The 27291-nt window shown below is 37.4% G+C and overlaps 2 protein-coding genes across 2 annotated transcripts in view; one reads left to right on the forward strand and one right to left on the reverse strand.

The window, feature by feature from the left end:
• Positions 1-10772: 10772 nt before the first annotated feature.
• Positions 10773-27291, reverse strand: part of C2H1orf185 (chromosome 2 C1orf185 homolog) — a 51449-nt gene continuing 34930 nt past the window's right edge. The window contains 5 exon segments of the mRNA XM_037816766.1: positions 10773-11000; positions 11002-11082; positions 11085-11144; positions 11146-11171; positions 12333-12369. Coding sequence (XP_037672694.1) covers positions 10773-11000; positions 11002-11082; positions 11085-11144; positions 11146-11171; positions 12333-12369 — 432 coding nt within the window.
• Positions 19345-22789, forward strand: LOC119528183 (E3 ubiquitin-protein ligase RING2-like). The gene is given in 6 exon segments (XM_037828840.1): positions 19345-19389; positions 21398-21521; positions 21571-21749; positions 21875-22143; positions 22145-22749; positions 22752-22789. Coding segments are annotated over 6 exon segments (1260 nt in total).

Below are 27291 nucleotides of genomic sequence, written 5' to 3' on the forward strand. Positions count from 1 at the left end.
GTATGACATCGAGTCCCTAGTATAACCATTAGAGGGACCTAAGACCTGATGTTTTACTAAGATTAGTGTTTAAAACTAATATACAATCAATTCAATTTTTACATCCATGTTTACATTCTTCCCCCTCTGGGAAGATCATTTTCTTGACCTTTGTATTTTGCTAAACCAGGTTTGTTACAGGCCATTTAGGAGGGGGCCCAAGCCCTGGGCTACAACAGTACACCCCCAACCCCCCGTAACAGGCTGTGTTGGCCATAGGACAGGCATTGCATCCATATACAACAACAATATAAAAGACAACAGAAGAATAATAATCCAGCACATAGGGCAGATAATCCTATAAAGAAATGCCACCAAGGCTGAGTAAGAGAATTAAACTAAGTAGAAAGGGGATCAGTAGTTAATTGATTAATACTGTGTATGTGTTCTTACATATGTTACATATGATTTAAAGCTTGTGAAATATTATGTGACTGATTGGGAATATATACACAATATTGTATGTCCATAAGGGCACAGGTTTCACCTTGTGCCACAATTAAAATTTCTAAAACCATTCTATTATGTAAAACAACTTTCCATAAATGTGTTTTTTTGTCATTTAACAATGATATTGCTAATTTAGATTCATTAAGTGCTTGAGCTGTGTGGTTAACTAAGGCTATTACATGCTTTTTGGTAATGATACCAGCTCCCCCTGGGGCAAGAATAGCTAAAGGATAAAACCACCATGGGGATGCTTCACTCAGTATCTAGAGCTAACCATTTCCGGGTTGCTAGGAGTGTGTGGTAAAGAATCATATAATGTGGCAGAGACATACAGCTCCTCCCATGTACAGTGTCCTGTCCAATTGTAAGGTAGACAAGGGCATCTAAATTGCCCACAAGTCCATAGCCACTCCATGGGGGAGGAATAACACTCCAAATGTTGGACACAATTTGTCACTGGAAAAGATTATCATTTTGTAGCTTAAAAGTAAAATTACACACTTCTGAGGGTAACCACCCCATATCTCATTTCCCATTAAGATGTTGCATGCAGACTGGGACAATACAGTCTACGATTACTCCTTCTGCTCTCAGCCACCCTATTCCATCATGTATAGCATAACCTAATTTAGGCTGGGGCTTATTTACTTGCCCCCATCACAAGGGAAAAGATATAAACCAAAGATTCATTATAAGATGGTAATTAGATTTCAATCTTAAAAAGGAAAGTCTCACTCCAGAATTGTCAGTGTGTTGAATTCTGCCACATCAACAAGGCATTCAGTGTAGACAGTTAGCAGGATCTATGGTCCATGGAAGGCTGGTAGCACCCTATGCTGGTTTGAAACTGTTATGTACCCCAGAAAAGGCCATGTTCTCTTAATCCAGTCTTGTGGATGTGGACTTATTGTGGGTGGGACCTTTTGAGTAGGTCGTTTTCATGGAGCTGTGACCCACCCAACTGCAGAAGACCTTTTGATTAGATTTCCATGGGATGTGTGACCCTGCCCATTCAGGTGGGTTTTGATTAGTTTACTGGAGCCCTTAAGAGAGCTCAGGGGCTGACACAGACCTAGAAGCTTGGAGGTGCAGGCAGAAAGACATTTGGAGTTGTTAAGCTAAGAAATGAAGCCCAGAGTTTGCTCTGGAGAAGCTAAGATAGGACCACCAGATGCTTAGGGAGAAATACCCTGGGAGAACAAGCAATGGTGCATAGGAGCTGAGAGAGAGAAGCTAAGAGAGACAGAGGCTCAGAGACATTTTGGAGAAAGCCATTTTGAAACCAGAACCAGCAGATGCTAGCCATGTGCTTTCCCAGTTGACAGAGGTGTTCTGGATGCCATCAGCCTTTCTTCAGTGAAGGTATCCTCTTGTGTGGAGCCTTAGTTTGGACACTTTTCTGGCCTTAGAACTGTAAATTAGTAACCTAATATATCTTCTTTATAAAAGCCAATGCATTTCTGGTATTTTGCATAATGGAAGCTTTAGCAAATCAGAACACGCCTGAAGATGGCAAGTCCATGCAAACCCAACACTGGGTTCGTTTGTGGGCATGAGTTACTGCCGAAGCCCACTGTAGAAAGGTGTTTGTTAGGGCACTATGGGCAAAAAGAAAGGTGTTTAGGGGGAAAAATATGGGGTAAATCTTGCTGATTTAATAATATACATGCAAGAGTTCCATTGGTAGATAGTAAGGTACCACGCAGAGGGACTTTGTGGGGAGATTTTAAATATTAGATATTCTCCCACTGTAAACCTTGAGAGTCCTCTACCATGACAGCAATCATTAGTCTAGGCATAAGAAGACCCACATATTTATAGGGTTCCTGTGGGAAATGGAGGCCCTGGATTGGTGATAAAAATGTTAACAGGCATTTTTGGGTATAAATTGTGGCCATATCACAATGTTTGGGTGACTTGTATTCACCATGAGCTTAACAGTCCCAAAAAGTGTGGCTTCAGAGGCCAGCACCAAGGCAAAAGGACTGCATTTTCCCCCATTTTATGGTCTTCTGAGGCATAGGCAACAATAAATTATTATTATTCCCTCCTTTAGCCTGTAAAGTGACTGGCCCTTTAATTTGTATACTTAGCACATGCATTGGTCCTTCCATTAGCATTTCAGTAGGAGCTGGGGCTGCAGCCCCCTCCCCATGTAGAATTTAGGTGCGTTAGGGTCTGATAAAACATTTTAGTCCATTGTTGAAGGGATTTGTCATCTTTAGGCTGTTCCTTTGAGGAGCTATTTATTCTTTCCATAAGGCCTGTGCCTGTGGGTTTAGGAGACAGATGAGAAGTCCACATTACATCATAGTCCAGAGCCTATGCTTGGGTCATTTAGCCAGTGAAAGGGCTTCCCCAATCACTGTCTCTTTGTGTAGTATCCCATAGAGGGTACTTACCCTTTCTAGACAGCATATTGTTGCTTGCTGATTAGCTTTACCCACGTAAAAGTTAACAGAAGTCCCATGGCAGTGTCTACTGCAGTGAATGCATACCATGTACCCAATGTAGTCTACTTGCCATTGGGTCACTGGAGCCTGTGATCAGCCAATGTGTCCCATCCAGTGAGGCTGTTGGCATGATTGTTGCAGGGAACACAATGGGCACTCCCATTTGTTGTCTATAAATTATTGGCCTGTGATGGGTAGCTGGAACTGCTGGGCTAAATGCCATAAGGTTTGATACCCTTGGTGTCCACCTTTTCTATGAAACCACTAGGCTGTTTCTCAGGTTTCAGTAATGTGGCTTCAGATTTGAGCAAGGTGTCTGCCTCAACATTCCTGGGTAGGGTGTTAGGAGTGTGGGTGGGAATATGATAGTTACTTTTCCTCACTGGCACACATTCCAGATGTCTTGCCATAGGTCCTGTCCCATAGGGGGTGACCTATGACTGTCCCTTGTTTTTGTTTCCAGGTTGCCATCCAGGACATGAGGCCTTTGTAAACAGCCCAGCTATTGGTGCAGATAGTGCATCTTCTGGTTCATGCATTATAACCATCCATATGGCTCTTAATTCAGCCCAATTGACTACTTTGCGTAGCACCAGTCTCCCACTATACAGTGTCAGTACTGGATTGTACTGCCATGGCTGTCCATGTGGGAGGCTGCCTGTTATCTGATCCATCAGTTTACCAAGCAGGCTAGGGAATTTTTCCTGTGCCCTCTATAGTGGGTATTTCATCAGCTATTTCAGGTGGAGAAATCTTAGTTGTTGAATCTTCTATGTATGACACTGGTCCTAAAAATTCATGCATCCTGGCACTAAGAAGGCCAGTATTTGAAAACACTGTGTTGCAATAAGTAAGCTTTCCACTTTGTTAAGGTACTTAATTGTGCACTGCCAGAGTGTGGCTTATTGGCTGTGTTTGTAATCCAACCCTGTATAGGGAGGGAGGTCCTCAAAGTGACAGGACATTTCCGCATCAGACCTTCCACTTGCAATAGAGCATTATATGCAGCACACAGTTGCTTTTCCAAGGGCTATATCTTCATTTTGCTCCTTTCTATAATTGTGACCAGAATCCTAGGGCTACTCACCTGAAACCAATATCAGTGCTAGTCACATCCAATTCACAGGCAAATCAGGATCTACTCCCCCTCAGTGCTTGTGCCTGTGCTATTGCCCTTTTTGCTTTTTGAAAAGCAGCCTGCTGGAGTCATCCCATTCCCAAGTATGCCCTTTTCTAAGTAGCATGTACAATGGTTTAATATTTGGGCTAAATGGGGAATGAAAGGTCTCCAATATACTAGTAGTCCTAGAAAGACCATTAATTCCTTTGGCATATGCAGCATAGGAAAACATTGTACCTTATCAATTACTGCAGAAGGAATAATTTTTGCCTTATCTGATCATACAACAACCAGGAATTTGACAGAGCACCCAGGGCCTTGTAGCTTGTCATGATTGATGGCCCATCTCTGGCTCTCAAGATGGGATGTTAACATTTCTGACACCTCTTTTAGTCCTGAAAGAGAATTGCCAGTTAACATAATATCATCAATATGATGAAAAAAAGTCATAATTTTGGATTTCTCCCAGTTGTTCAAGTCTTTTGCCACTAGGCCATGGCAAATGATCAGGCTATGTAGCCTTGCGGGAGCATGGTGAAAACTCTTTATCATCCTTCCTAGGTGAAGGCAAAAGCAGATTGACTCACTTTATCTAAGGGAATACTGAAGATAGTATTAGCTAAATCTAAAACAAAATGATAATGACATAAATGAGTGCTAATTTCTTGTAGTAAAGAGACAATATTTGGAACTGCTGCATACAAAGGTGGCATTACTCTAACTTGCAGTGATCTATTGTCATATGCCAGGTTCCATCAGGTTTCCATACTGGCCACACAGGGCTATTAAAAGGACTATGGGTTGGTATTAATATTCCCACTCTTTCTAGTTCCTTAATGGTTGCAGGAATCTCTTGATGTCCCCACTGGGTGTTTATACTGTTTAGCAGCTACAATTCTATGAGGTTGTGGTTCCTTTACAGGGGACCATTTTTCCTTTCACTTTAAGACCACTTTCACTACTCTACACCAAAGGCATAATTCTCCTATGGGAGTTTGTAATGTGGAATTTAATAGAAGATCAGTTTCTAATATTTATTTAGATATAGGAGAAATATATACAATGTATTCCCAGGTGGGGGGCCATCTCCCAACTTGCAACATCAAATTATGCCATTTGGCTCTGCTTGTCTTACCCCTATAGCCATCTATGGCCAGCATGGGTCCATTAAATCAGGCTACATTTCCATAAATTAAGGTACATTCAGCCTCAGTATCTACTAGTGCTAGCACTCTCTGTTAGTAGGGGATCAATAAATAGCTAATTCTACATGTGGCCTCTAATTCCTGGAGTCCCCAGTAATTGCTCATACCTGGGAGTCTTGATTCCTCTCCTATGGGAGGGGAAAGGGAGCTTGCCAAATCTCCTCTGGGAGTATGGAGGGTTTTTGTGTTTTGAAAGGGGGTTTCTTAGTCATTTTATCTTCCCCTTCAGCTGTTCAGGGATTTACTTTAGTAAATCTTTTGTGTTTGGGTAATTTGTTCCACAATGTAACTAAAACAGCATTTGGTTGTTTATCTATGGTTTCTAGTCTGTCCCCACAACAATTACATCAGACCCCACATTTGCTTACATGAGACCTGATTAGGGTCATCATGTTCTCTCTTTTTGCTAAGATTTAGTTGTCCTTTTATCTGTCACAAAACTGTTAACAACCCCGCTGGAGTTTTTAGGGTATCCCCATATTCTTGTGGTGGTACCTATCTATCCAGGAGGGCAGCCACCCCTCCCTACATGGCAATGCAGGCCAACCCAGGACTTCCCCCTAGTCTCCCTTCCCCAGACTGATGCCTACTGCTGCTGGTTGCATCTCTCTCCTGGCTGGCTTGCCAATTGTTCAAGCCCAGACCAAGTTTGTGCAGAGCATGGGCTGGTGTTGTCTTGAGATTGAAAAACACACCAGACACAGAAGTAGACATAGATTTATTGGGTCTTATGAACAGAAGTTCTTTAGTGGCAACCGATCCAGAGATTTAGCACATCGCAATGATCGGGGACACAAGGAGCAATATATGACTTTAGAACAAAGGCATTCCATATAGCATGGCATCAGATCTCTGGTACAACCATTACAGGGGTCTAAGACCTTATGTTTTACTAAGATTAGTGCTTAAGACTAAGATACAATCAATTTTGTTTTTACATCCATGGTTACATTCTTCCCCCTCTGGGGAGATTGTTTACTTCCTTGACCTTTATCCTTGGCTAAAGCACATTTGTTACAGGCCATGTAGGGGGGCCCAGCCCTGGGCTGTCACACCTCCAAGATGTGGTATATGCTCATTTACCAATATATCATGCTGATTGTTTCATAGCTGAGATTCTCAGGTCTAATAACAAGGGGTGAAAATGGGAATGACTCATTATTACTCTTAGTGATCCAGTAGTGAAGTTTTGCTTCCTTTATCCAGAATGATTATGTGAATTTTGCTGCATTTTTTTTTAATAGGAGGGATATTGCTTCACATAAGGTTATTGATTTTGTTAAGGTCATGATTCTCTTATTTTTATTTGAAGGTTTAAATATGGTAAAAGTGTAAATGAGTGCCAAATTGATGGTGGGTGGTCTGTGGTGGTTTGTACTGTGTTAACTTGGTTAAGCTAGAACTGTGTTTCTGAGTGCATTTCCCTGTATTGATTTGGCTTAGAGTGCTCTCAAATAGGAATTTGAGCCATATTTGGAAGGCGGATTTAGGCAGAAGCCATTACTCTATGATGGTCCTAATGCTTAGATTTAGTAACAGAGTGCAGAGAAGCCAGTGGGTTCCAGCTTGTCCTCAGTCTGCTCTGTGCCCAGCTCTTCTTCCCAACATCTAGCTCTTCCTCTCAGCCACTGACCATGTTGTCATATGATAGTCCCAGGTCCGCTACTGGATACTTGGCAGCACACTGTCAAAGGAAGTTGCTACTCAGAGGCAGAGCTTCCCACAGACATTCCCATAAGCCTACATTTCCATTTTCATTGTGGCAGATGCACAAGTGGCTTCTATTAACTGACTGATAACTCCTCTGATTCTCCAGCTTCCTCCTGAAACTTTGCTCCCCTGGATCCTCTTGCAATTGTTTAAAATTTAATTTATAATAAATCCCTTATACCATGCCTAATAGTGGTGGCTTTTTCTGGTTGAACCTTGACTGATAAAAATAAAGTCCTGATGGAATTTGAACCTTTGTTCCACCTTTTCCTGAGCTCACTTACAACCCTGTGCTTCCCACATTTAGTTGTTCTACCATTTGGATTCTATGTGTGAAAGAAAATATTTTTTTCCTGAGCTAATTTGAGTTGGTTTTCAGGTATTTGCAGTCAAAAGAACTGTAATATCCTGTGGCAATGTTAGTGGCTGGATAAGGACTACAATGAAACTATTTCCTACATCAGCGGGGTAAATTGCCCCATCTTGCATTTTTGCAATATATCGGCAATGGGAGCTATATCGTGAAAGACCCATTCTTCATGGGTCTTTCACATTTCTGCATGTCTTAAGACCACCTATGTTACAACTTTCCTTTCAAGGATGTTCATATAGTAAATAGCCTTGGAAAACAGAGACAGTGTCTTCCTCTGGGGCAAAGGGCAGGCATGCTTGTTGTCTAATATTAAATATTTGATTCCTGAAACTTAAGGCACCTTTCCCATGATGCTACCTACTATGTGTTCATATATTACCTGGCCATCTTCACATTATTCTGTGGGAAATGTGGCTCAGGAAACTGAGGCAAAAATGATGATACCCTGGCTGCTGCTACTGCTATGAATAAGAAGTGGCCTTTTGTCTCTGATCAAAGAGTCTTACGTCTTGTGTCAGAATCCATGATACTTTTGCAGGCTCACTGGTCAGTCTGATTGTGGGGCAAAACCTCAGATCCTTCACAGTTACTGAAAATAAGATTATTTAATACTGTTGTATAAGAATTTCATAAGTGCTGCTCAATGGGTTTTTCAAAGAGAACATTGTACACATCTATGATATGGAGTAACATTTTAACAAACAAGTAAATGTGTTGGATTTGAAAAAATAAATTCAATTTATTATATTATTATAGTATAACAATTACCTTGCCTTAGTTTGCTAGGGTTGCTGTAATGAATACCACAGACTACTTGGCTTAAACAATTAGAATTTATTGTTTCACAGTTTTGGAGGCCAGAAATCCAAAAATCAAGGTGTTGTCAGGTCATGCTTTCTCTGAAGACTGTAGCATTCTGGTGGTGGCTTGCCAGGAATCCATAACTCAAGCTCTACCTCTGTCACGTGACATCGGTCTCCTTCTCAGTCATCTATGTCTCTGTCTAGATTTCCTCTCCTTATAAGGCCTCTACTCATATTGGATGAACGACTACCCAGATTCACTTTGGCCTCATGTTAACTAATAGGATCTTCGAAGATCCTATTTACAAATGAGTTTATTCACAGCTCCAGGGTTTAGGGACTTGAATTCATCTTTGTGAGGGACATGATTCAATCCATAACATACTTCATATGCATAGATATCTCTATTTTTCATTTGTAACATGGACAAGAATTTAGTTAGGATGCCTTGGTTGTAAGAACAGAAATAAACTCTTTCTAGTTTATGCAAAATGGAGAATTCATTATAAAGTTATCAGGCTATCTCACCAAAGCCAAGAACAACAGTTAAAGCCAGGCCTCAGGGATAGTGGCCAGCATAGAAAACATAATCTCGCTCGCTGAAGCAAAAAGGAGAATTTATAATTAGGATACAAGGCTACCTTTCCAAGCCAAAGGCAGGATTATGGTGAAGCTTACTTCATGAAAAGCTGGAGCAAGGGAATTGAACACTATTATAAAGCCAAGAATCACACTCTCCTGATCTCTCATCTCTGGCTTTTCACTTTGCAAATACTTCATTGCTTTCTCACTGCAGATTTCCTGTTTTTAAATTCCCAAACCACAAAATGGGATATCACTGCCCCTAGTTCCGCATTTCATATTTCCTCTATTCCAGAGACTAGTCAGACCAAGACTAGAATCTATTATCTCCAACTTCAGATTCCTAGGAGAGTTTGGGGATCTTCCCAAAATTAGAGATTACTTCCTTTTCTGGGATAGGTAGTAAGACAGAAGTTGCAGGATACCAAGAGACAGAGGCCAGTTTAAATTTTTTGTTTCTACTGCTCTTTAGAGAACTTGAGCTGAATAGCTACTGACTTAGGGGTGGATAGAGAGGGATGTGCTTAAAACCCACTAGCATAATTTGGGAAATGACCAGGTGACTGCATCAAAAGAGAGGAGTGTTTTAATCCTTTTTAATATTTCTCCTGGGACAGAAATGATGGGCCTGGATAACTCTATACTTTCATTTAATTTATCTCTTGGGAAGTATGGACAGGTCTGGGTGTGGAGTAAATTTTTTTTTTTAATCTTCATTTTATTGAGATATATTCACATACCACGCAGTCATACAAACAAATCGTACTTTCGATTGTTCACAGTACCATTACATAGTTTGTACATTCATCACCTAAATCAATCCCTGACACCTTCATTAGCACACACACAAAAAATAACAAGAATATAATTAAAGTGAAAAAGAGCAATTGAAGTAAAAAAGAACACTGGGTACCTTTGTCTGTTTGTTTCCTTCCCCTATTTTTCTACTCATTCCATCCATAAACTAGACAAAGTGGGAGTGTGGTCCTTAGGGCTTTCCCAATCCCATTGTCACCCCTCATAACCTACATTTTTATAACAATTGTCTTCGAGATTCATGGGTTCTGGGTTGTAGTTTGATAGTTTCAGGTATCCACCACCAGCTACCCCAATTCTTGGAACCTAAAAAGGGTTGTCTAAAGTGTGCGTAAGAGTGCCCACCAGAGTGACCTCTCGGCTCCTTTTGGAATCTCTCTGCCACTGAAGCTTATTTCATTCCTTTGGGTGTGAGTAATTTAAGCAATTTTGTAGTTACTTATCCCAAGAGAAAGAATAAAAAAAGGATGCTTATATGGAGAGTGTTCAGGAGAAAGAGGGGAAAAAGATCAAGTACAAGGTGGGTGTCAAACAGCCCTCAAGCCCAAAAATAGAAATGTGAGCAAGGGTCTCTTAGACTGAGGAGAAGCTCTGATTCATCTAGCTTGAGGCAGGTACCTATAAATTTAAACTGCCCCCCATTCCTCATCATAGTGGAGGGGGAGCTGAGGGCCATTCCGAAAAAAGATATGGGAGAAGGGGAAGAAAATGATTTTCTGGATTCTTTGCAATGTTCCAGGCTCCCCCATAGAAGCAAAATTATATTGCTTACCAGCTATGATATGATTAAGATTTGAGTAGTAGGTGATTTATGTATTAAAATTCAGAAAAGCTGATATAGGTATTCTCCCCATTCTACCCATATTGAAATAAATTTAAAATGTCAAAAGCATAAGGAAATTCTGTGACTGTTTTATTCAAAAATATATTTGTGCGGAAGATTTCTTAACGTATTTCTACTGCATGCTGAAATGCATTCCTATTATTTATTATGTCCTTTGAAGAGATACAAGGAGTTAAGCTTAATGCTTATGAGATCACTCTGGTTCTTCCTACAGTTCTGTTTCTAAAAATAAGAACCAGCAAGGAAAATAGGGCCACTTTGTGGTAAAGAACAATTCAAGCAATAGTAGCTCGGCCATGTTAAGAGACTGAGAAGCTGGTATTTCAGTTTTAACTTCACCTGATTTCAGTGGTATACAAGGTTTCAAAAGAAAAAAGTCATTCAATATCATTTTGAAGGTTTTGTATTTCAACCTCTGTATTTCTTCGTGAAATTTTTTCCTTAATGCTGTCATCTTTTTGATCATCAAAATGTGTCTTAGTCAGTACATTTTCATTACAATCTTCCAATGAAATGGTTGACAAGTAATGAAATACTTTTTCCATTAGAGGTTCCTTGAGAAGAGGTATTGGAGAGTTCTTTTTCTCTAGAAAATCATCAGAAAAACCAGTCATCTGTTGCTTCTATACTTCGGCTGTAATAAGAATCAGATGATAGTGTTGATAAGCTTACTGTAATACTGGTTGTAAATTTGTTGCTGAGCTAGTCTCTGAGGGGTCACAAATGACCTTTTTTGTTGCAAACGCTGAACTCATCTTTAGAGTTATCTTTACTTGCTGTAAAAGAAATAAGATTTACTGTAAATATTACATATTCATGAACCAAATCTTAACTATAAGGATAATGTTATATTTAAACATTCATACTCTTTTAGGGCTATAATGGACAGATAATGCTGTAGAGATAATTCTGAGTTATCATCATCCATACATATTAAATATGCAATTGGAAATTACAAATATTTTCCTTATAATTAAGAGTAGAAAAGTCTATTCTACATAAAATTAAAAAGAAGTATATGACATAACCTTGTCTTAACAGGAAAAGATTCTAATCAGGTTAGAAATCTGAGTTCTGGAATAACCCTCAAAAATAAAAAAAGTGCAGATATTTTCTTAACTACTTAAAGTCAATATTGCTTTATTCAGAAAAATCAATTAACAAATAAATGCCTCCTTAAGCCTGAAAATTACAAAAAGTTTGGTCCACATAGGAAGGGCCTTTGGGTTAGCTCTTTATCAATAGTGCCTTAAGAATTTACAAAGCCTTTTGATATACCTCCAAATCTCATTTATTGTCTCAATAATTCTTCAAGATAGCTACCATAAGCACAATTTCACAAAAAAGGAAACTGAGAAGTGACTTACCACACTTGACTCAGATAAAAAATGGACTTAAATTAGATTTCCTTTACTCTAAGTCATGCTGTCCCTATTTTATTATTGCACACTTGGTATTAAAAGATAGAAACCCTTATTAAAACAGTACATTTACAACAACCCAAAATACCTTTTATAATATTTTGCATATTATTCTTCAGTATTTCACATACATTTATTTTTAAAGCTGTTTCAAATGCACAATTTCATTTATATTCAGAATTTCTAACTATGTAGGAAGTAATGGTTTGAGGTACTAAAACATAAAATATCTAAGGGATTACAAACTCTCAATGTCTTTTTGACTCTCAGGCATTACTATATGATATCTTTGGATACAAATAAGAGAAAAATTAAAATTTCACATTTTTACTTAAGAAATGACATTGCAAGTTTTGCTTTCAAAAAATAGATGCCCATTCACATAAATAAATTAATGTGTCCTTTGAATTTTTCTGACATTAAAAATAATTAGATAGATTTAGGATAGTCTCTGATTCTTTATGAATTGCTGTGAGTTGATTAAGACCCTTCTAATGAATTATTGAAAAAAAGTACCTTTTATATGCTCTGTTTCCTTTTTTCTTTGGTCCTCCTGCATAAAAAAAATGTTATTTGTATTTTAAAAAGAAAATAGTTATTTGTAATTAAAAAAGTGAAAATATGTAATTCATTTAAATATATGTGATTTATATGTTTTATATGAGAATAATTCATTCTAACATTGTAATAAATTTTTGATGGAATTTTTTCCCCCACAATATGAATTTCTTTTTCACCAGAAAATATTGACAAGAATAAAAAGTGTTCAGGTATCACCTGAAAAGAATTCAGAATGGACTGAGAAGGCAGTTTCCAGGATAGGGGATGAAATGGGTGAACTAGAGTTCAAACAGGATTATTTCTCTCTATCCTTCACTAACTTAGTGTCATTGGTCGAACTAGAGACAGCCAAAATATAATTAAGAATTCCTAGACTTAGTCACTTCATAAACTGAACCACACACACAAAAAAAGTGAATTCTAGTTGAAGGCCTTCAATAAAAATGAGAATATTCTTTTAAAGAAAATAAAACGTGCTTAAACAATACATTACAGATGTGTTCTGGGAAGTGAAATAGTGCAGCAGCTCTCAAACTTCAAGGAATCCAAATCACTTGGTGTGCTTTTAAAACACTCATTCTTAGACATAATCTTACTAACCTACTTATTCAAACAGAATGTCTGGGAGTGGGGTTTGGGAGTCTGCCTTGTAGCATGTTAGTTTGTGTTTTTTGGGGAGAAGGTGTTAGTACTCTGTGCTGAACTGCATCGTCTTGTTTTCTAGAAAGAACACACACATCATTCTAATACATAGGCATTTTCCCCCGAACTAACTTTTACTTCTTTACTACTTTCAACTTTCATTAATAACTGCATTATGGGCATCTTGAACTTACCTTGCCTGGATTTAGGACTAGTTCAATTTGTGACCCTTGCATAAATTATACCAGTGCATTGCTTCTTCTCAGTATCTAATTGTGCCTAGGAATTATCTGGGGATATTGTTAAAAATGCAGATTCTGACTCAGTAGAGGCAGATCTGGGGTGGGTTCTGAGATTCTTCATTTCCTAGTGGACTCTCAGGTCTGGGGACCACCACTTCAAAACAGTAAGGGCCTAGACTGAATTAAAATGCTACCCAAACTAAGTGAATGACAAAAATGGATATTCTTATATACTGTTAGACATAAAATAAATAGAAACTTTCCTGAAGGGCAATTTAACAAATCCATTTCTAGAAATTTAATAGCCAATAAATAATTTTGAATTTGTATAAATATTTAGTTATTACAATGTTTATCACAAATTGTTTAACATTTTAAAAATCTGGAATTTAAAAGGAAATAGTTACATGCATTATGATATATAGTTAATAATACAATAGACACTCTTTCAACTATTGGAAATCACATTACAGTATTGGAGAAAGAAGACCAACAAAAAGACAAACAACCTAGTTAAACAATGGGCAGACTTGAATAGACATTTCTCCAAAGAAGATATAAAAATGGCCAATAAGCACATAAAAGATGCTCAACACCATTAGCCATTAGGGAAATGCAAATCAAAACCACAATGAGACACCACTTCACACCCACCACGAGGCTATTATTAAGAAAACAGAAAATAACAAGTGTTGATATTGTGTGGAGAAATTGGACCCCCTTGCGTTGTTGGTGGGAATGTAAAATGGTGTAGCCACTATAGAATACAGTTTGGTGGTTCTTCAGAAAGTTAAACAGAATTACCATATGACCCAGCCATAGGTCTAGGTGTAAAACCAAAGGAATTTTTTTTTATTTCATTTTTTTATCTTCATTTTATTGAGATATATTCACATACCACGCAGTCATGCAAAACAAATCGTACTTTCGATTGTTTACAGTACCATTACATAGTTGTACATTCATCACCTAAATCAATCCCTGACACCTTCATTAGCACACACACAAAAATAACAAGAATAATAATTAAAGTGAAAAAGAGCAATTGAAGTAAAAAAGAACACTGGGTACCTTTGTCTGTTTGTTCCTTCCCTATTTTTCTACTCATCCATCCATAAACTAGACAAAGTGGAGTGTGGTCCTTATGGCTTTCCCAATCCCATTGTCACCCTCATAACCTTACATTTTTATACAATTGTCTTCGAGATTCATGGGTTCTGGGTTGTAGTTTGATAGTTTCAGGTATCCACCACCAGCTACCCCAATTCTTTGGAACCTAAAAAGGGTTGTCTAAAGTGTGCGTAAGAGTGCCCACCAGAGTGACCTCTCGGTTCCTTTTGGAATCTCTCTGCCACTGAAGCTTATTTCATTTCCTTTCACATCCCCCTTTTTGTCAAGAAGGATGTTCTCTCCGTCCCACGATGCCAGGTCTACATTCCTCCCCAGAGTCATATTCCACGTTGCCAGGGAGATTCACTTCGCCTGGGTGTCTGATCCCACGTAGAGGGGGAGGGCAGTGAGTTCCACCTTTCAAGTTGGCTTAGCCAGAGAGAGAGGGCCACATCTGAGCAACAAAGAAGCATTCGGGAGGAGGCCTCTTAGGCACAACCATAGGGAGGCCTAGCCTCTCCTTTGCAGCACCGTCTTCCTTCCAAGGGTAAAACTTATGGAGAGGGCTCAACCCATCAAACCACCAGTCCCCTATGTCTGTGGTCATCTTAGCAACCATGGAGGTGGGGTAGGCCAATACCCCTGCATTCCTCAACAGGCTCCTCAAGGGGGCACTACATCTTTTTTTCCTTGTTTTTCTTTTTTTTTTTTTAACTTTCCCTTCTTTTTTAAATCAACTGTATGAAAAAAAAGTTAAAAAGGAAACAAACATACACTAAAAGAACATTTCAAAGAGACCATAACAAGAGAGTAAGAAAAAGACAACTAACCTAAGATAACTGCTTAACTTCCAACCTGTTCCTACTTTACCCCAAGAAAGTTACATAATATAGCAACATTTCTGTGAACTTGTTCCTACTATATCCATCAGAAATTAACAGACCATAGTCATTCCTGGGCATCCCCAGAACGTTAAATTTACCCACGATAGCTTATGTGTTCTTATTGGATTATTGTTCCCCCTTCCTTAATTGCTCTCTATTGCTAGTTCCCCTACATTCTACATTATAAACCATTTGTTTTACATTTTTCAAAGTTCACGTTAGTGGTAGCATATAATATTTCTCTTTTTGTGCCTGGCTTATTTCGCTTAGCATTATGTCTTCAGGGTTCATCCATGTTGTCATATGCTTCACGAGATCATTCCTTCTTACTGCCGCGTAGTATTACATCGTGTGTATATACCACATTTTATTTATCCACTCATCTGTTGAAGGACATTTGGTTGTTTCCATCTCTTGGCAATTGTGAATAATGCTGCTATGAACATTGGCGTGCAGATTGTGTCACTGCTTTCCGAACTTCCGGGTAGATACCGAGAAGTGCAATCGCTGGATCAAATGGTAACTCTATATCTAGTTTTCTAAGGAACTGCCAGACTGACTTCCAGAGTGGCTGAACCATTATACAGTCCCACCAACAATGAATAAGAGTTCCAATTTCTCCACATCCCCTCCAGCATTTGTAGTTTCCTGTTTGTTTAATGGCAGCCATTCTAACTGGTGTTAGATGGTATCTCATTGTGGGTCTTAATTTGCATCTCTCTAATAGCTAGTGAAGCTGAACATTTTTTCATGTGTTTCTTGGCCATTTGTATTTCCTCTTCAGAGAACTGTCTTTCATATCTTTTGCCCATTTATAATTGGGCCGTCTGTACTATTGTCATTGAGTTGTAGGATTTCTTTATATATGCAAGATAACGGTCTTTTGTCAGATACATGGTTTCCAAACATTTTTTCCCATTGAGTTGGCTGCCTCTTTACCTTTTTGAGAAATTCCTTTGAGGTGCAGAAACTTCTAAGCTTGAGGAGTTCCCATTTATCTATTTTCTCTTTTGTTGCTTGTGCTTTAGGTGTAAAGTCTAGGAAGTGGCCACCTAATACAAGGTCTTGAAGATGTTTTCCTACATTATCTTCTAGGAGTTTTATGGTACTTTCTTTTATATTGAGATCTTTGGTCCATTTTGAGTTAATTTTTGTGTAGGGGGTGAGGTAGGGGTCCTCCAAAGGAATTTAAAACAGGAACTTGAACAGATATTTGTACACCAAGGTTTATAGCAGCATTATTCACAATAGCAGAAAAGGCAAACAATCCATGTCCATCAAAAGATGGATGTGTTTTTAAAATGTGGTGATCCATGCTATGGAATATTATTTAGCCATAAAAATGAGTGAAGTTCTGCTACATGCTCCATCATGGAGGAATCTTGAAGATACTGTATTGAGTGAAATAAGCCAGGCACAAAAAGACAAAGATTGTATGATTCCACTTATATGAAATATCTAGTATAAGCAATTTCATAGAGACAGAAAGTAGATTAGCATTTACCAGGGTTGGAAGAAAGGAGGGATTGGGAGTTATTGCTTAGTAGGTACAGAGTTTCTGTTTGGGGTCATGACAATGTCTTGGTAATGGATGGTGGTGATGGTAGCACAACATTGTGAATCCAATTAATATGACCAAAGTGTATCCTTAAAATGGTTACAATGGGAAAATTTGTGTTACACACACACACACACACACACACACACACACACACACACACACATTGCCCAAATTTTTTAGAAAAGAAAGGAAGGGAGGACTAAAAAAAATGGAAAAATGCCCAAAAGGCAGAAGGCCCATATTGAAGGGCTGGTTGAATTTGGGGATATTGGGGTATCAAAATAATGAGAATAATGCATTATAATTCACTGAATAAAATAGAAACTGATAAATCCATATTGTTAATAGATTGACAGATAGAAAAGGGGGGCCCTCTTCCTTACAGTAGGAAGTCAAATAATAAATGAGAGAGGGGAATGGTTGAATTGGAAAACCATTTTTACACATCACACAATCATCATAATTTAGTAAAGGTTGGCTCAGGCAAGAATCATCAGTGGATGCCATAGCTAGGAAGTAAAGTTTGATGAAAAGAAAGATATTTGCACAGTTTCAAACTGTCTTCACAAAGATCGCTTATTAATTAAAAGGTAAAAACAGGAATAACACATTTAGGAAAAAAACAGACATTATCTTGATAGTGTGATAAAAACTAAAATCACTAGTGAAGGGAAGACAAATATTGTTGTGCCTTCAGATGTGATAGCCAGAATCTTATCACAAGGAAAATCTAAACTGAGGAGCAGTCTATGATCTATAAAAAAACTGGCTTGTATTCTTCAAAAATGTCAATATCATGGAAGACAAAGAAATGTTGAGGAACTGTCACAGATTAAAGGAGACTAAAGAGACATGACAACTAGATGTGAATGTGATTCTGGACTGGATCCTGTATTAGAAGAAAAATTCTGTGAAGGATATTATTAGGATAATTGACAAAAATGAAATATGGATAGTAGATTATATAAAAGTATTGAATCAATATTAACTTTCCTGAATTTTAAAACTATACTGTGGCAATGTAAGAGAATATCCTTATTTTTCAGAGGTACACTCTGAATTATTAAGGAGTAAAGGAGAATAACAATATAACTCACCCTCAAAGGGTTTAGAAAAAATAAACACACACATTTTTGACACAATTCATAATTCCTATCTTCTTGAACACTTTCTTTATGAGGCTTTTGGGACACCTTGATTCTTTTCCCACCACAATGGCTGCTGCTAAACCTGTAGTTTGGAGTGCCTCAGGAATAATTATAAGTATTTGCTCTTCTCTTCCTAATATCACTGTATAAATCTGTTTATCACAGCCAAACTCCAGTGGTTGCCATTCTCATTTGTAGCCTTCACAGTTATAATAATAACTGGTACTCCTGTTTTCAGTTTGCTTTCCTATTTTTCACCTAGCAACCAGAGTGATCCTTTAAAAATATAAAGTCAGATAATGTAACTTCTGTTCTCAAAACCATCTAAAATTTTCCCATATGACTGAAAGTTAAGTCCAGAGTTCTAACTATGAGCTACAAGGATGTACATGATCTGGCTCTCCCACTGCCTTGCTGACCTCAGCTCCTGCCACTCCTAAACTATCTTCTCCGTACTCTATTCTACCTCACTAACTCCTCTCCTGGCCCAAATCCTCTATTAGAAGGAAATGTTTTCTTCCCAGAAAGAAACTCCTAGAGGAAAAATTATTTTCTCTAAACATTTTTGGTCTCTTATCCCATCCCTTACGTCTCCCTAATGAGATGCAGTAATTACTTTTGGTAGGCAACAGTAAAAAATCCCTTTAAATTGGATGGAAACAATCTAAAAAAAAGTCCTGAGCTCAGGAAATAATAAAGAGAACAGAAATCAATAAAGTATAAAACAAAAATAATAGAGAAAAATATGCACAAAAGTAAATGAGATGGGATTCTAAAGATCAAGTAAACACAAAAGAAATCACAATGGATGAAATGAGGGATATATAAGGTCACAAAACAAGTATCAATAAATTAAAAAGACTGAAACCATGCAAAGTATCTACTCTGAACACAATGGAAGGAAATTAGAAATCAATAATAGGAAGAAAACTGGAAAATTCAGAAAAATGTGGAAATTAAACAATGTACTCTTAAACAGTCAATGGGTCAAAGAAGAAATGACAAAGAAAATCAGGAAACATCTTGACACTTGTGAAAATGAAAACACAGTTTACCAAAACTCAAGGGATTCAGCAAAGGGAGTGCTCAGAGGGAAAATTTAGAGCTGTAAATGCTTACATTAAAAAAGAAAAAAGAAGGAGAGAATTGTGAAAGATGTGGTAGGAAGCTCCAGGAACCACTCCTTCCATCCAAACAATTACTGAACTGGCAGAAACTGTCTTAATCAACTTTCTGTAGCTCTGGCATCTAGTGGAACACTGTACAGCATCCAGGGAAGAGCTGGAAGAAGAGGATTGTAAATTGCAGTAAATATCAGTGAATTTCACCCTCTGTGCAGTGGCTATCATCCACAAAATCTCAACCTCATGGCAGGAAGCAATGGGGACTGTAGCTGGAACTCTAGATGCACTTGCTGGTGTCAGAGTGGGTTAAAAGGACTTGGTCCTTAAAAATCCAGGTGTGTGTGGTCTGATCACTGATCAATGCTTTTGATCAACTACTTCAGATCACTTATGGGCCAGCTTTTGAGGGCAGTCATTGTTCCAATCCCCTTGAGGTAAAAGGAGCAGAAGAATCTTAAAGACAGCACCAAATTTTTTTTCCCATTTTTCTTTCCATTTCCTTTTGGGAGCAAAAATAGCTTGAAAAGGTCACAAATTGATGGCCCTGGCTCTCAACAACAACAACAAATGTAGCAATCCCAGAGCAGTGGGAGAACTAGATTTCCAGAGTTATAACAATACTCAGAATTTTCAGTACCCCCAAAAAATTACAAAACACATGAAGAAACTTGGAAGTATGGCCCATTCATAAGGGGGAAAAAAAATGCCAGAAACCATCCCTGAGGAAGTTCATACACTGGAAAAATTAGTTGAGGAATTTAACTCACCTGTCTTAAATTTGTTCAATGAGCTAAAAGAATCCATTTACAAAGAATAAAGGATATTAGGAAAACATTGTCTGAACAAAATAAAGACATGGAAATTATAAAAAGGAACCAAGAGAAATGTGGAGCTGGAAAGTATAGAAATTGAAGTGAAAAACTTGTTAGATACAGAAGCAGATTTAAACAGGAAGAAGAAAAGATAAGTGAACTTGAAGACAATAAAAATGAAATAGCCCAATGTGAGGAGCAGAAGGAAAAAAAATGAAGAGGAAGGAACAGAGCCAGAGGGACTTGTGGAACACCATCAAGTGTACCAATAAGCATATCATTGGAGTCCCAAAAGTTCAAGAGAGAGAGAAAGGTACAGAAAAAATATCTGAACAAATAATGGCTGAAAGCTTTCCATCTCTGATGAAAGACATGAATATCCACATCCAGGAATCACAATGAACTCCAAGCAGGATAGATGCAAAGAGATCTACACCAAGATATATTATAATGAAATTGTCAAAATCCAAAGACAAAGACAGATTTTTAAAAGCCGCAAGAGAGAAGCAACTTGTTGCATATAAGGTATCTCCAATAAGATTAACAGCACGTTTCTTCAGAAATCATGGAGACCAGAAGATAGTGGGATGGTATATTAAAAGTCCTTAAAGAAAAAAAAATGCCAACCAAGTATTCTATATCTGACAAAATTATTTTTCAAAAATGAAGGAGGAATTAAGATATTTATAGATAAACAAAAGTGGAAAGAGTTTATTACCAGAGGATCTGCCCTACTACAGATGCCAAAGAGAGTTCTTCAGGCTGAAATAAGAGGACACTAGACAATAACTCAAAGTCACAGGAAGAAATAAATATAGTTACCTGTAGTTACCTAGTAAAGGTAACTACAGGTAACTATAAAATCCTGTAATACCATACTCTTGGTTTGTAAATGCTCCCCCCCATATGACTTAACAGGCCAATGTGTAAAAAAATATTGAAAATCTATGTTAATGGGCATACAATGTATAAGGATGTAATCTGAGATGCTAATAATATAATGGGGGATAATAGCTGTAAGTAGGTTAGTACTAGTCAAGCTAGGTTGCTATTACTTTAAGGTGTTAATGGTAATTAAAAAGTTAACCACTAAGAAAATAACTTAAAAATATAGAGAATAGAAAGAAGAAGGGAATCAAAAGTTTACACCATGAAAAAGCAACTAAGTAAAAAAAGAGGAGTATTTGAAGTACAGAAGACATGGCACTCAGAAAACAAACAGCTAAACAGCAAAAGTGAATCCTTTCTTCTAAGTTAATACCTTAAGTTTCAAAGGTTTAAATACCCCAATTAAACGGCGGAGATTGGAAGACTGGTTGCAGTGTACAGGAAACTCAATACAGGTCAAAGACACAAAGAGGTTGTAAGTAAGAGGGTAGAAAAAGATATTCCACGCCAACAGTAATCAAAGGGAGCTGGAGTGGCTATATTATTGTCAGACAAAAAGACTAAGTCAAAAAAGATTACAAGGGGCACGTCTCTGCTCTGGCTCTCCAGACCTGCGCGGTGCTCGTCCCGGTCCGACGCCTCCCCCCACTCGCCTGCTCCTTCCCGCACTCCTCGCAGCGCCACGCGAACCTGCTGCCTCTTTGTCTCTCACGAATACTGAACGGCCCCTGTTGTATTTCCTGAGCTCCACTGAGGAAGCCAAGGCTCGCCATGTTGTGCAGGGGCGCCGGATGCAGCGGTGGCTTGCTCCAGAGTCTCACTCCCGCCGCAGCCAGCGGAGCCCAGGAGTGGGGCAGGAACGGCAGCGTCTCAGGCTGTGCAGACAGATGGTACTCAACCATTAAGCAAAACATGGGAACTCGGTTTATATGAATTACAGCGAAAACCTCAGAGATTGCTTGTATTGGAATCTCAAAATCTTTTGCCAGACAGCATGGAATATATAATTTATGATCAAGATGGTATAATTTTTGAAGATGAAAGAATTCTTAGTACTCATTTAGCCCTAACTACCTGATTTTGCAGGAGGCAATAACGGATGGTCTGGAAATTGTGGTTTCACCTCCAAGTCTACACAGTGAATTAATGTGCCCAATTTGTTTGGATATGTTGAAGAACACTATGACTACAAAGGAGCGTTTACATCGTTTTTGTGCAGACTGTGTTATCACAGCCCTCAGAAGTGGCATTACCTGTCAGAAAAAGCTAGTTTCCAAAAGATCACTAAGGCCAGACCCAAACTTTGATATACTCATCAGCAAGATTTATCCAGATTGTGATGAATATGAAGCTCATTGATAGCGTATTAGCCAGAATCAACAAGCACAATAATCAGCAAGCACTCAGTCACAGTATTGAGGAAGGACTGACGATATGGGCCATGAACAGACTACAGAGAGGCAAGAAACAACAAATTGAAAATGGTAGCGAAGCAGAAGATAATGGTGACAGTTCTAACTGTAGCAATGCATCTATACATAGCAATCAGGAAGCAGGACCTAGTAACAAATGGACCAAAACATCTGATGATTCTGGACTTGAGCTTGATAATAACAATGCAATGGTGTCAACTGATCCAGTAATGGACAGTGCTAGTGAAATTGAATTAGTATTCAGGCACATAAGTATTCCCACACTTACGGAAAAAGATGACAGTGCACAGACAAGATACATAAAGACTTCAGGCAGTGCAACTGTTGATCACTTATCCAAATATCTGGCTGTGAGGTTAGCTTTAGCAGAACATCGCAGCAAAGGAGAATCAAACCAGATGAACCTCGATACAGCCAGTGGGAAGCAGTATAGTATTTACACAGCAACAGCTAATGGCCAATTCACTGTATTAAATGGCTCTTTTTCTTTGGAATTGGTCAGTGAGAGAAACTGGAAAGTGAACAAACCATGAAACTTTATTATGCACCCACAAAGGAGCACAAATAAGCATTTCCTAAAAACAATTCTGAGAATGGACTTTTTAATAGCCTATTTGTTTAATATTAAAGATGCACCCTCATTACTTTTATGGACAGAATTTTGGATATGTTTTCTTTCTGAGCCAGACTCATTTACATAGAGTCTTTTCCTTTTAATTTAGCATTTTCTTTTGGAAGAGACTACAATTATTCTGTACTTGTTCTTTCCTTTAAGGAAATCTGAGTTGTATATTTTCAGAATGTGGTTCTATTTAGAAACTTCTTCTGACCCAGGAATTTTTCATAGTTCTTTATTCTTAAGTGAATATTCAGTTTGCCATCCTTCTTAAAAATAAGTTTTCTAGGCCTACAGAATGTTAAATAATATGTATTGTGACTTGTTTTCCTCCAGAGTCTTGTATATTTATAGTTTTCTGTATAAACTATAGTATCTTCATGAAGACCAAGGCTCAAATTAACTGTGCTTAAAATCAATTCTCATAGGATTATTAATTTCATGGTATTTTATTCCATATCTCATTTAAAAAGAGGTTCTTTCTGAACTTATGTCTATTGCCATGCAATGTTACTTTTTTCCATTTTTTCCTGTAATAATTGTGAAATTTCTGGTTCTGGGAAAGAGCATCCAAACATTTACAGATTTCACTGAAGAAGGAAAAATTAAATTGATTTTATGTAGTCTTCATGTGTGTATCTAAAGAGGTTTTTTTTTTGTATTCTACTGTCACTTCAGTTCCTTAATTGTGTGTGTTTGATGTTTTTGCCTCTTAAAATACCAGAGATATGGAGATCTGCACTTTAGCCTTAATGAAAAGTACAAGATGAGTTCACAGCTTCCCTATTCATTTCTTATTGGTAGCCACATAAGTTTCAAGAATAACATGGCACATAAAAGTTACAATGAGAAAAAGAAGTTTGCTTCTTTTTGAAAAGTGTGTTCAGCATTTTGGCTTGTCATATCAGTTTATAAATTTGGTGCTCTGCTGATTATATGCTAGAGAAGGAGGTTAACAGCTTGACCCTTGCCTTGATATGTGGTGAAGGATAATCTGCAGAAGAATGCAAAGCAGTAGGGTAAAGTCATTCAATTCTTCTTAATTTAGTTTTATGTGGAGAGGAGGTGGGAACAGTCCTGGGTATTTGGGAGCCAGAGGGCTTTATCCTAGCAGGTCAGAAACGATTGACTTGTATATTATTTTTCATCTCTGTCCTGATTCTACTGGTATGTTTCCAACTTCATATTACCACAGTATTTACAGAGATATGTTTGCATTGAAAATTAACCCCTAAAGGATTTCTGATGGGAGGAACTAGTCTTCCAGTGTCATTGTAATTAAAGTCTGTCTAGTTATTGTAAATATTTATCTGTCAATTTTGACAGATTGGGGCCAGCCTGATGTTTTAACTCTTTAGCCCAGTATGAAATTTTCAAAGGCTTATTCAATTTTTTTTACAATTTTAGTTAAATAATTTAAAGTCTGTTTTTACAGGTTTTTTTTGTTTTGTTTTGGTAATCTGTGCGATGGTATTTGAAAACCACCAAAAAGTAAGGGAAAATTTGTATTTAAGTTCTTTTTTGGTATAATGTTAAGTTGTATAGATTATTAATGCATGTCAACTGAATATAACCCTGGTTTTGTGATATAACTGCTTAGATTTTATTGGTAACATTAGATTGGTGGTTGCATTAAATAAATTCCCATTGTGATCATTAATTGAAATTTTGTCTTTAAGCAAAAAGTTATTTGTGAATATAAGCTTTGTGCTTAGAGAATCCATGCGCATTTATCTATCAGTATGGGAGGATTTAAACTCTTTGCATCATTAGTGAATTCATTGGATGTGTAATCCTTTGCATAATATAATTATAGGTATTTGATAGAGCAAAAAAAAATTACAAGACACAAAGAAGGGTATTATATGTTGATAACAGTTCAGTCCAGCAAGAAGTAACAATTATAAATATATCCCCTCACAGCAGAGTCCCAAAATGCATGAAGCAAAAATTGACAGAATTGAAGGGAGAAATAGGTAATTCTATAAAATAGTTGGAAATTTAGTTACATCACTTTCAATAATTGATAGAACATCTAAACAAAAGTACAATAAGGAATAGAGGACTTGAACAACACTATTAACAGTTAGACCTAATGGACATATACATAAAACTCCACCCAACAACAGCAGAATTCAAAGTTTTCTCAAGATTTAACACCATAGATCACATGTTAGGCCACAAATCAAAACTCAATAAATTTAAAAATCAAACCTCACACAAAGTATCTTCTCAGACCACAATGGAATAAAGCTAGAAATCAACAACTGAAGGAAAATTAGAAAATTTACAACTATGTAAAAATTTCACAATACACTATTAAACAAGCAATGAGTCAAAGAAGAAATCACAAGAGAAATTAGGAAATATCTTGGGATGAATGAACATACCCTGAGGGACTGGGGAAAAATGCAGAAATATTAAACTTCCCCAACTGGGGAATTACTGATATTCTGACAAGCAATGGGGACTGCCAGTTTAGAAGGCTGAGCCCTCTATCTTGGGGCTTGCCCTTATAAAGCTTGTTACTGCAAAGGAGAGGCTAAGCCTCCTTATAATTGTGCCTCAGAGTCTCCCCCAGAGAACCTCTTTTATTGCTCAAATGTGGCCTCTCTTTAAGCCCACTCAGCAAGTAAACTCACTGCCCTCTCCCCTTCATGGGACATGACTCCCAGGGATGAGCCTGGATCTGGCATCATGGATTTGAGAAAGTCTTCTTGGCCAAATGGGGGAAGAGAAACAAAACAACATAGTTTTAGTGGCTGAGAGATTTCAAATGGAATTGAGAGGTCATTCTGGGAGTTAGTCTTATGCATTATATGCATTATATAGATATCCTTTTTTTTAAGTTTTTAGTGTGTTGAAATAGCTAGAAGGAAATACCAGAAACTGTTGAACTGCAACCCTATAGCCTTGGTTTTTGCAGATGATTGTATAGCTATGTAGCTTACATGCTGTGACTGTGTGATTGTGAAAACGTGGTTCACACTCCATTTATTTAGTGTATGGACAGATGAGTAGAAAAACGGGACCAAAAATTAAATGAATAATAGGGGAGATAGGGGATGGAGTGTTTTGGGTGTTCTTCTTTACTTGTATTTTTATTCTTATTCTTATTTTTATTTATTTATTTTTTGAGTAATGAAAATGTTCAAAAATTGATTTCGGTGATGAATGCACAACCATATGCTGGTACTGTGAACAATTGATGTACAATGTGGATAATTGTAGGGTATGTAAATATATTTCAATAAAACTGAATTGAAAAGAAAACACAACATACCAAAACTTATGGGATGCAGTGAAGGAGTGTTCAGGGGGAAATTTGTAGCAGTACATACTTACATTAAAAAGAAGAAAGATCACAAATTAGTAACCTAACTTTACACCAAAGGAAACTAGAACAAGAAGAACAAACTAAACCCAAAGTTATTAGAGGAAGGAAATAGTAAAGATTAGAGCAGTGACAAATGAAATACAGAATAAAAAAACAATAAAATCAATGAAACCAAAAGTTAGTTTTTGAAAAGATCAATCATATCAACAAACATTTAGCCAGATTGACAAAGAAAAAAAGTCTGAAGACACCAATAAATAAAATCAGGAATGAAAGTAAGGGCATTACTAATAAGTTTACAGAAATTTAAAAAATTGTAAGAGAGCACAATAAACAATCATATGGCAACAAATGAGAAAATCTAGATGAAATGGACAAATTCCTAGAAACATACAAATTACCTAACCTGATGCAAAAAGAAATAGAAAACCTCAACAGACCAATAACAAGTAAAAAGATTGAGTGAATAATCAAAAACCTCCCAACAGAGAAAACTCCAAAACTAGGTGATTTCACTGCTGAATTCTACCAAATATCTAAAGAAGATTTAACACCAAACATTTCCAAGAAAATAGAAGAGGAGGGATTACTTCCTAACTAATTCTGTGAAGCCAACATTACCTTGATACCAAAACCAAAGAAAACACAAGAAAAGAAATTAGACATTAATATTCCTTATGAATACAGATACCAAAATCCCCAACAAAATAATGGCAAACCCAATCTAACAGTGTGTTAAAAGGATTATACACCATGACCAATTGGGATTTATTCCATGTATGTACAGGTGGTTCAACATAAGAAAACCAATCAATGCAATACACCACATTAATGGAATGAAGAAAAAGACATAATCATCTCATTTGATGCAGAAAAAGCATTTGACAAAATCCAACAACCTTTTATGATAAATAGACTCAGAAAACCAGGAATATAAGGGAACTTTCTGAATATGATAAAGGGCATTTATGAAAAACCCACAGCAAATATCATACTCAATGGCAGAAGACTGAAAGCTTTCCCAAGATCAGGAACGGGAAAAGGATCCCTGTGTCACCATGGTTATTTTACAATTGCGTTGTAAGTTCTAGCCAGAGCAATCAGGCAGAAGAAAGAA

Source organism: Choloepus didactylus, chromosome 2 (genome assembly GCF_015220235.1).
Source record: "Choloepus didactylus isolate mChoDid1 chromosome 2, mChoDid1.pri, whole genome shotgun sequence".
Classification (NCBI taxonomy): Eukaryota; Metazoa; Chordata; class Mammalia; order Pilosa; family Megalonychidae; genus Choloepus; species Choloepus didactylus.